Raw genomic sequence first — 11,341 nt, 5'->3', positions numbered from 1 at the left:
CGGTGCGGTGGGCGGAGGCCGGACCGTCCGGCTGTGGGGCCGGCGCCTTCCCCGGGAGCCGTCCCGGCCTCTGCGCGCTGCGGAGTCCCGTCTGGCCCCGCGTGTTGCTGGGGGAAGGCCCGGAGCTCGCCTGGAGCTCCCCGTGTTCCGCCGGCAGAGGCAGGGCCGGGGAGGGAGGCCGCTTCCCCCCGCCACCCCTTCTCCATCGTGTTCACGCTCCGGAACTAGCGATACGGAGTCTTTAGTTCATTTACCTCTCTGCTTTCTGTCTCAGGTGGTCACAGAGCAGTTCATCTGGAGTTTTCCGATTTGTATGCAGTTGAAGTGTCACTAAAATTATTTTTCTTGCGTAATGCATTTGTTCAGACACTGAGGTGATATCAGAAATGTCTGGTGTAGTAAAGTCACATCTCTCGATTGCTCTGTGTAGCAGACTCGATAGAATAAAAATGGTGGCAGATACCACAGTTGAACTGTGGCTGGTGTATGTGTGGGAGCGAGTGAGCACATGTGCCTTCCAGAACTTCTCTGTGTCTGGTTGGTAGAAGTCGTATAGTTTGCTCTTGACGTTAAGTTGGTGAAACTTTTTTAAGTCGACTATCCTATGAAGTTGAGGAGGATGAAGACACATGAAGACAAATTTGCACCTTAAGCCTGTATAGATGTTACAAAACTTTGTTTTGGCACGTTGGACCGTAGCTTAAAATTTTCAGAGTTGTATACAAAATGAAACTCCCTGGTAGAAACAAGTACATGGTGCCCAAAAGTGTGGCACAGCAGAGGCAACACAGGCCCTAATGGCAGGGGGAAGCAGTCTGTTAACATCAATTTGCTCTGTTAAAAATCCTGCTATATATATATGTAATCTTACTCAGTATCTAAAAGTTCTTCCAGCCCTGTAGTTTTATGAAGCACCAGTATATAATATTGGAGAGTGCTGTGTTTTGAGCAGATAGAGTGCTTACGTGCAAATTGGTCTTGATAATTTTGCACTCCATTGTAGACACCAGCTCAGTGTAGTGTAAGGATACCTGAACTATAACTTTATTAGTACCGAGTTGCTGTCTGCTTTGTAGACATGCCTGTGTTTATTCAGACTAATGAAATGGAATTTATTTGTGACCTCTCTTAGAATCCCCAGCATTTGCCACTGTCACAGCAGCTTAGAATAATGTTGGCTTCTGTCTTGAGAGTTGCCTCTTGATTATAAGGCTTTAATTTTTTTTTTTAATTTTCTCCCCCCCCCATTCTTTCACTTGCTCTTTTTTTTTTTTTTCTCTGTAAGTTGGGATTTTGACTGTGTAGGCCTTTGAAATAAGGAGTAGGTAGTTGGAGCTGCATGTGAGAGAACTGTGGTCTGCAGAAGAGAAAACCCTGTGTGGGAATTTGGCTCTGAGAGCAGAAACAGAATGGAAAATTATAACCATTTATACACAGGAAAAACATAGGGTTTGCTGTATTTGGGCTGGGGGTTTAGTAGAGGGCCTGCAACTTTGTATTTTTTCAGTGCTTAAATGGTGTCATAATGCTTTGACTAATCAAATACACTGAACAAAGAAGAGGAATGAAGAAATTTCTGAAATGTCTGGCTCAGAAGGGAAAACACAGAACAGCCTGGTTATCAGGTTTATTTCGTGATTTGTTAAAATGTATGGGACCTAAGACTCCTGCTTAGTTTTTGTTGAAGCCCTTGATGATCAAAATATTTCAGGCATAGATCTCCTCAGGTTGTGGAACTTTGATATTAGCTTCCTGAGAGTAGTTACCATGTTATGACTAAGTCTTAGGTTTGCAGAAGTTTGGCTTGACGTGACCAGATGGAGCAGTGCTTTGTTTTTTAGCGTTAAAACTAAGTAGCTGGCCTTGAACAGCCTCCTCTGTCCAGTTGTCCTTGTGCAGTTCAGTGTGATACCACTGAAGATACATTCTGTCTCTTGTAGACACAAAATGTGCTTTATGGTGGTTCAGGATGAAAGAAATCTTTTTTCTTCACAAAGAGAAGAGTGATTTGGGGCAAGTGGGCTGGTTCTTTATTGGAAATTACTGCATTTCATCTAAGCATAGTCTTGTCTGCTTAATAATGTGAGAAGATAGAAAACTCTTCAGAGTCTTACAAAGCTTCTTCATTGAAATGAGTCATGATCTTGAAAATGGTGTTCATGTGCTTGTTCCCAAAGCTGTGGACTTCTGCGGATGCAGGCAGCTTTCTTTCTGTTTCATCAGACTGGAGGTTACAAGAGGAAGCCAGCAAACAGTGTAACCGGTTGTGCACATTCTTTGATCACTGTACATTACAGGAGCATGATTCATACGTGTGTCGAAGCATTAGAGGGAAGCCCTCTGAAAGAGCTTTTCTGAAAATCGTTCTAGTGCCATGTGTACAACTAAAGACACCCTTCAGCAGTTTGAAAGCCTTAAGCTTCAGCATCCCATGTATGTGGATACTTGTGTGTTGCTGTGCTTCAGACACCCGTATGTGTGGCTTGTTGCCTTTCAATAGAGCTTTTATGAAACATGTATGTTCCACGAAGTTGGAAGACTATCACAAAAATATCACGTGTAGGAGAATGAGAAGTGTGAGGAAAAGATTACTTCAGGGGGAAGGGAGAGTGCCAAACTTGCAGGGTTTAATAAAACAAGAAGTTGGGAGAACTCCTTTGATGAAGTGGTGAGTGATGAGGGTATTCATAATGTGGAATTTTAACTATTTGTGAGAACATTCTTCAATTACTAGATAGGAAAAACTGGAGAAAGAGTCTCATTAAGTGTCTAAAATTTTGATGTATTAAATACAGTGTGAAACTATGGCCAGATGTATGTAACAAAACTGACCAAGAGCTGTGATGTCCAACTTGCATCTTAAGTGAAAAAAGTAAGAAGCATTCCTGTGTTGGAAAACTGAAGAGCTCATGTGTTAAAATAACTCACATCTGTAGATGATTAAAAGTGAGTCCTGAGGTTAGTGCCTTCTTCACAGTCAGGCTAGGTGAATTCAGCTTATTGACTGGCAGTAGAATAGAATTCATTAACAGCTTTTAATCACTTGGTGTTTAAGATTGTCTCCCACCTGTGGGAGAAAAGGATGAGACCTTTGCTCCTTCGGTGTTGAGAGTTGCTGTATTACCAGCCCCTTCTGGGTTTCTCTATAGTCCAGAGCATTCTTGTAAATAGAGCTGTTGGTAAATCTCACCTTTTAATAAATCTGGAAATTAAAATATCTCATATGGAAGTACGAAGTGTAACTGACATGTAATCAGGCTCTCTGGTATAGGTGTGCTTAAATTTTTTTCTGGTGCTGAGTAGTTCAGTGAGTGCTTTGCATAGTCTTACTTCAGAATTTGAATCCATAATGATAATAAAATGGAGAAGCAGCTGGTAGCTAGGCTGCCAAAGATGCATGGCTTTAATATATTTTCAGCTGAACTAATACATAGATGGCAGGAAAGTTGGACTATGGCAGGAAAAGTAGCAGAAGCTCTAAACTGTCAAGCAGTGTTCTAATCTCTTCCAATTGGTCCCATCAATTATGCCTTCGGGCAAGATCTGTTGTGTTTTTAAAGAAGCCTAGGAAATCACTGTATTACATTGTCACAGATCTAGAAAAATCCCTAGTTGAGATTGAAGCAAAGGAACAGTTTGTGTAATTGAAGGAATGTTGAGAGAAACTTAAAGGTGTTATAAGTATTAAATGGTAGGTGATTATTACATTCCTAAGGAATTCTTGACTTTTACAGATGATTTTCGATCCCACTATGAGCAAGAAGAAGAAGAAAAAGAAGAAGCCCTTTATGTTGGATGAAGAAGGAGGGGATACACAAGCAGAAGAGACTCAGCAGTCAGAAACAAAAGAAGTTGAACCAGAGCCAACAGAAGACAAAGATGTTGAAGCAGACGAAGAAGACAGCAGGAAGAAAGGTAAAGTGAATCCATGTAGATAAACTCTCAAAGGTATTCTCTTCAGTATTTTCAGCCTACAAGCCCTATTTCAAGAATTTGGCATCACAGTCTGTAATGCTGGGGCTCAGGTTTGAGTTAGAGGCTTGTGAGTAAATAGACTGGTGCCTGTTTGGAGGGCTTATTTCCCTCCTGCTTGAAATTATGTTCACAGACATCCAGCAAGCTACCAGTGGCTTATGTAAATTCCACGTTCCTGATGCAGAGTGTTTTGTGTTAGACGATGAAAAGAGAATCTCTTAAATAGTTAACAAAAAGTTCTGTGTCTTCAACATGCAGTTGTTAAAATAACACAATTATGGCTGGTTTTCATTTGAACAATTAAGCAAGAGTGTGCTAACAAATACGGTTAAAAGGGTTTCTAGTTTTTGGACAACTGTGAGTGTGATAACTACAGTGTTCTTTGGAATTCTTCAGGAAATAAGCTTGTGATTGTGAATATAACCTTACTTTTTAAATTGAAGCCAATGTCATTTCAAGGTGACCTGATTCAGGGAATGCTCTGAGCTTAAATCCAGTTTGTTGATATAATTGGCTCCTGCAGTAGACCAAAGAAACTATACCTTTCTCCTACAGTTTTCTTTTAATTTTTTTTCAAGGATCTCTACTATAATGACAGAAGTGGCTTGTTTCATATGTACAGCAGAGAGATTAAGCACTTAAGTAAATGCAGTTAGGAGATGCAGAAACTGTAAAATAGTACTGAGGTACTTGGGGGTAGAGGGGAATGATTTCTTTAAAACCTGAAGGATATCTGTAGGGGCTATAGATAATTGCTTATGTCTTACTGTAATGTTTTGAAGAATTGGATGTATATTAGAAACCTTGATGTCTAAACTGCTTCTATAGTTATTGCACTTCTTTTGGCAATCCTTTGGTTTTTAGATGCAACAGATGACCTGGATGATTTAAACTTCTTCAATCAAAAGAAAAAGAAGAAAAAAACAAAAAAGATATTTGATATAGATGAAGCAGAAGAAGGTGTAAAGGTTTGCATCACTGCATCTTGTCTATAGCTGAAAAATTTTCTTCCTTTCATTTTCTGGGGATTGGCAGTGCAGTAGTTGTTTCGAGTCTGTCATTGTGTCTTAGTGCAGTTAATAATGAAACTTACGTTTCACTGTATCTTTCATATATAGTAGGTTCTGCTGAACATGTTGCTTCTGCAGGGCACTTTGCCCAGAACAGAAAAAAATTGATGATTGGCACAAGGACAAGTAGTTCTGCAATCTGTAGTGGGGGTTGGCTAGTATCAAGGTTAATTGTCTTTTGGGGTGAGAGAAGTAAATGGATGTTAGAAGCCATGCATAGAATAGTCCTCTAAAGGCCAGCACTTCAAATAAAGGGTATATATCTGCTAAGAAATCTGGTTTTATTCTGGTGTTTTCTTCCGAAATGATTGGCTACTGTTCTGTGTTCCAGAAGGTGTAGAAGATATTTTTATGCTTCTCAAGTTTTATTCCAAGTCTTGATTTTGTATCACATGTCTGTAACTGGCAAGCCCAGAGAGCAAGAGGACAAAGTGTCACATGTAAACCTCTTCTTTAGATTCTGCCTCTTGGGAAAGAAGATGTCCCTCTGATTTGCCCTAGACAGGCAAAATGCTTGCTCCATATGTGCAGAATTGTGATTAAAAAAATTGGACTGGCTGCAGATAGAACAGTTTTGCCTTACCTTATTGTCTGGCAGGTAGCATGTTCTGTTCTCTTTTGCCCTAAAATGGCTGATTCCTTTAGGTGAGTATAGTGTGACCTTGTTCTTGACCAGCCAGAAGTTTAGACCAGAAGATTTTTTGCCTGAATTAATTACCTAAGACAAAATCAACTGTTCCAAAGAAAATAGTATAAAGTAAGTTTTAATACAAGACTGCACTGTTAGATGCATGTACATCATTGTATATGCTTCTCATATAACAATCTAGCCCTACTTCATGGTGTAGTGCAGTGCTGTCTTCAACATACTTTAGTTCCATTTTTATCTGTTACATTTCAGGATTGTGTTGGATATTACTAGTATTCGTCTAGTATAGTGTACTAGTATTACTATTTCTGATGCTGTATAATGGAGGTTTGTATTTAATACTGTAAACTATGGTCTTATTTCTTTGCAGGACTTGAAAATTGAAGGAGATGTGCCAGAGGCAGTAGAACCTGAAGATGACCTTGATATCATGCTGGGCAATAAAAAAAAAAAGAAGAAGAATGTGAAGTTTCCAGATGAAGATGAGATAATGGAGAAGGATGAAGGTAAAAGGATAATCTAGCTCAATGAGACATTGAAAGTGAAAAGTATCTCATGTTGTAGGTGAATAAGTTCTGTTCAAGTGACTTTTGTTTCAAAATTCCTTTTGTTACCTTTACCACTACATTGTTTATCAGAAAAATGTCCTATAAAAGCACTGTATAAATTTGCCGTAAGTGCTGGTGTCCCTTGTAAGCAGACAGAGAAGACTTGTGTTTGCATCTTAGTGGAATGTTCTTTGAGGTACTTTTTAGAAATGGTGTCAGCATGAGGTTAAAGAATGCTTTTTTTTTTTCTTAATGAATCCCAAACAAATTTCTTCACAGCTTTTGAGGATGAAGATAGCAAAAAAGATGATGGAATTTCTTTTAGCCTTCAGTCAGGACCTGCATGGGCAGGCTCAGAAAGGGACTACACGTATGATGAGGTAATGTTCAAAAGACTTTAAAAAATATTTTTCCAGGTTGATGTGCATCAGTAGAGGAGGACCTTATGCTCCTGTGTTCTTATTTCTAACTTAAATTTAAGGGACTTGTAGTCAGAAGCTTGTAAACAGAAAAATAACAGAAAGCACATCTTTTATCACAGTTAACTTTCATATAGGGTAATTTTAGGATAATATTAGCACCTCTGCAGGTAGACTGAAGTATTGTAGATTATGAAGTAAACCTTTGAGGAAATAATTTATTTTGCATTTATCAGAACATGTAAGTGTGTGTTCAAAAGCATATGAGGAAATGCTGATGGGCAAAGACAGTCTAGTATTCATTGTGAACACTGTTTCAGGCTTTTTAGAAGTGATGTACTTTGCTTGAGAAATTCAAGATATTCATGTAGATGTGAATCCCTTTTTTTCACAGTTGCTCAATAGAGTATTTAACATCATGCGGGAAAAAAATCCAGATATGGTAGCTGGAGAAAAACGAAAATTTGTCATGAAGCCTCCACAGGTTGTAAGAGTAGGGACCAAGAAAACATCTTTTGTCAACTTTACAGATATCTGCAAATTGTAAGTTTACTCTTAAGATTTCCCTGAAATAGCAGATGAATGCATTTTTCTGTGCTGTTGGCTGTTGTGTTAGATGCATATTTCCTGGTAAAGGACTATGGCAAACCAGGAACAAACTGAAAGCTATTCCAGTCATACTGCTCACTTCCTCTACATCTCTCTGTAAGAAGATATTTATGGAGATGATTTATTGAGATAATTTCTTATGTTATGCTTAAATTATGGAAATGGCAGGCTTGCTCCATGGGCTGCATGGACTGAAACTGAACCTATTGATTTTGTGAGTTCACTGGCTTCTATAAACTCTGTAGTTGGGTCACCAGTGATACTTATTTGCAAGTCTTGGGGTGGGAGTGTGGGGAATTTCTAATTTGACCTGGCTACAAATACTGTTCTCTTGGTAAATGGTATGGAATTCATTATTTTTTTTTTCCCCCATGATCTTCTGCAGTGTTTTCTATGTCTTAATTATTTCTTGTGAAGGTAGTTCTATTCTTTGTGGGCACTTCTGGGAAAGCATATCTGATTAGTTTAAGTGTGCCAGAAACCAGTCCTGATGAAATCATACTGAGGATCTGGGTAGTGAATTTTTAATGGTAACTAGTAACACTTTTTTCAGGGAATGGCAGGGGGGGATGGGAGAATAGGAATGGAAAATCTCAGATAGAAAAGTTATTTTTTTCAGTAATTACTGTAATTGTGAGTTTGGTTTGGGGGAAGTGGTGGGGTGTCTTTGTGGACTTTCAGTGTTCTTGTGTCCTCAGTCATTGTCTGCCCTGCTCTTTGGTGCATACCCTCTGGCACTGCCCCCTTTTAAACTTAGTAATTTAGGGTCATGTTAGCCTGCCAGTCCTGTATAACGATCAGATTTCTCTGAAGGAGCGAGGTTAAACATATCCTTACTCTTATTTTTAGATTACATCGTCAGCCAAAACATCTTCTGGCATTTTTGTTGGCAGAATTGGGTACAAGGTAAGGCTGCTGGGCTATCTCTGTGCTTATGCATGTAGGAAGCGATGGCAGCATAGTTGACATCTGATCAAAAATAAAATTCTAGGGTTTACATCTGTGTACATGCGCTTGAACATCAGGCTCTTCTTCCCTGCACTTAGATGCTGTGATGGGTGATTGAAGCGGTGCCATCTTAGGGAAGAGGAACTGAAGCAAACTATAAATCCCAGGGAACAGTTTGGATAAGGGTTTGGATTTCCTGTTTGGAACCTTTCTTAAAGATACTCTGACAGCAGAGCTGTTTGTCACAGTCGATGAGGATGGTGCTGTGGCTCAAATCAGCTTGAGACAGATGATAGGCAGCTAGGGAAGAGGAAATGCCTGGCTGCCTCGTGGTGAGTCTTGTGGGCCTCTAGCTAGTTATTCTGGCTAGTGCTGCAGGTAAATCCACCTGTCTTAGCGTAGAATCAGTGTTGTTTTATATGTTTCTTATCAAAGATCTTGTGCTGTGTTAGTGTGCTTTCTGGTTGTCTCTTCATTTCTCTGTTAGAGACTACAGTGTTGCTATATGTAGACACAGAGATCAAGGAGTCTTAATTGCAGTGTGTATATAACAAATGCCCATTTGATTGGGCTTTGGAGTCTCTTCAGCTCCAGACAACTTAAACAAAAACTTAGAAACTATGATGTGAAAAACAATCAACTTAATACATCAGAATGGCTAGAAGAGGATCTTACTAGTCATACTACACCTTACTAGGGAGTTGTCTTGGTCACTTGTGTGAGATAAGCAGGTGTTGATTCTCAATTCTGTAAAGTTCTTCTGGTGGGGTAGTGTAACTGAGCCTGATTCCTGGTGGAGTTTACTGTAGTGAGGGTTATGCTTGGGCAAAACTACCTGTAGGTTTTCAAGCACCTTCAGAATTTTGCACTCTTTTCCACAAAGTAATTCTGGCTTTTATCTAGAAGAATGCGTCATTATCTTGCTTCATGTTCCTGACTGGTTTTAATGCTTGGCATCTTCTGCAAATCAAATACTGAACTAATTTTTCTTTTAAATTAGTGGCTCAATAGATGGTAACAACCAGCTTGTAATCAAAGGAAGATTCCAGCAAAAACAGATAGAAAATGTCTTGAGAAGATATATCAGTAAGTATAACTCCTTCTTCCACTACAGATTTCTCTCAAACCCCTTTTGATGCCCAGTGCCCATGTATGGCCTATGGGTGTGCATGCTATGGAGATTCTGTGCTAAGAAGCTACAGCTTTGCTGCAGCTTTATAATGGAATAATGCAAGTACAGGTGGTTCTACCATGTTTATAAATAAGCACAGAGGTTGTAATCTGGCCAGGCACTAAAACATACCAAGGAAAACAGTAAGAGCATTTGAGAATTGCTGCTTTTTCATCTGACTTTAATTTTGTGGCTTTGAGGACTATGGAAAATAACAGTAATTGTACATTTTAAAGTCTGTTGTACACATTAATTAACAAATACAGAGTGTGTGCTGCTGGCCAAAGGGTTCACAGATTATATGTAACAAAACCCACTGCTTTAGTGCTGTGTCTGTACGAGAGCTGCTGACATCTGTGAATGCTGTTTCAGCAGAGGATGTTATGGAACACAGTGGGAAGTCTTAACTGGTGGTTACTGTTTTTAAAACACCAGTGTCAGTGTATGATGCACCATATGAAACCTGGGAACTAGGGGGAATTTTTAGATTGTGTCAACCTCTGTTTTTCATGGTAAGCCACTTCTGAGTTGTTAGATGCATTTGAACAACCTTTCAAGGCAACTGTTAAACTGAAGGCTGAAGAAGTGGTGTCTTATCAGCTGATAATGCATTATCTTTTAAGTGCGACTTAATTTCTTTTCTGCAGAGGAGTATGTCACCTGTCATACGTGTCGGTCACCAGACACAATCCTACAGAAGGACACCAGATTATATTTCTTGCAGTGTGAGACCTGCCACTCTCGCTGCTCCGTCGCCAGCATCAAAACTGGTTTCCAGGCTGTCACAGGCAAGAGAGCACAGCTCCGTGCCAAAGCTAACTAGTTTGCTAATCAACACTGGATTTTGCAAAGTGTTCTGGGGAGATATGACTGGACAGGTTTACAATCGGAGTGGATTTACCATTGTATTAAAACAAGATTGTAAAAACAACAAGAAATTTGGCTTTTGATTGATTGGTCTGTGAAATCCTTGCAAGATGCAGATCCTCAAGCTGTTCACATACGTTTGCTCATTGAATATATTTTACCAACTGTAAGGAACATGGTGGGAAAGGAGGTGCTTTTTAATCCATTCAGACTTCTGTAAAACACGAGATAAATTAAAGATACTATAACAGTGAGTGTCTTCGATTTGGCTTATTCCTTCAGTTTTCTCTTTTTTAAATAGCTGATGGGAATGGTTGGCATGTTATTCTGCAGATCATGTCACTGAACTATGTCCAAGACCCAGAATAAAATTTAAGAAAAAGGTTATTTTGCTTTTACATAACAAGCTTATTTTTATTTAGGCTATCATTAAACAGAGAAACCAGTCACAAGGTCATGGGGATAATATACCAACATGAGAACTACTCAGGCTCTTATAGCCATGTTAATATGGGAATGTATTCTACACAGAAAGTGACATCAGGTCACGTTGATACTGCTTAATTAGGCAGAATGTAGCTCAGATAGTTCAGACACCATATGGATGCTGAGTTTTAACATAGGTTTGATAAATTGTACTGTAAGCTTTCATAGTGTCATAATACTGAATTTTGCAATTTCTAATAGAGAAATTTTCTATTTCTAAAAGTCCTGCACTCTTCACCACTTTAAAAAGTATCTAACTAAATGCGGCAAAAAGAGGAGAGGAAAAAAAAAATAAAGGATATGTGTAATGTCATTATATGATGGCTGCAGCACGGTGTCTTATATAAATCTTGAATTTACAGAAGATCCTGCCAAGTAGTTTGAGTTCCAAATTAACACATTATGCTTCTTGATCATAACGTGCACTCTCTCTGCTAGCAGTCAGTATCAGTAACCTCTAGGGGACATGCATAGTGCTGTCCTAACTAGTTTTTCTAGTGCTGTAAAAAATTTTGTTACATCTGCCAAGTACAAAGGGGGAGTGAAATCCCTCTGGAGCACGGTGAGGGGGGGATAGTTCTTGTTGAATCACCAGAATG

The 11,341-nt window shown here is 39.2% G+C and overlaps 1 protein-coding gene across 1 annotated transcript; it reads left to right on the top strand.

Annotated features, from left to right (window-relative positions):
* Positions 1-3,711: 3,711 nt before the first annotated feature.
* On the top strand, positions 3,712-10,511 carry EIF2S2 (eukaryotic translation initiation factor 2 subunit beta). The gene is made up of 8 exons (XM_026862185.1): positions 3,712-3,915; positions 4,840-4,943; positions 6,065-6,200; positions 6,522-6,622; positions 7,056-7,204; positions 8,120-8,176; positions 9,219-9,304; positions 10,037-10,511. Exons 1-8 carry the CDS (start codon positions 3,735-3,737, stop codon positions 10,210-10,212), a joined length of 990 nt encoding a protein of 329 aa, XP_026717986.1. The 5' UTR covers positions 3,712-3,734; the 3' UTR covers positions 10,213-10,511.
* The last annotated feature ends 830 nt before the right edge of the window (positions 10,512-11,341 follow it).

Source organism: Athene cunicularia, assembly GCF_003259725.1.
Source record: "Athene cunicularia isolate RWA chromosome 20 unlocalized genomic scaffold, athCun1 chr20_part1, whole genome shotgun sequence".
Classification (NCBI taxonomy): Eukaryota; Metazoa; Chordata; class Aves; order Strigiformes; family Strigidae; genus Athene; species Athene cunicularia.
This window is presented reverse-complemented; position numbering and strand designations above follow the sequence as displayed.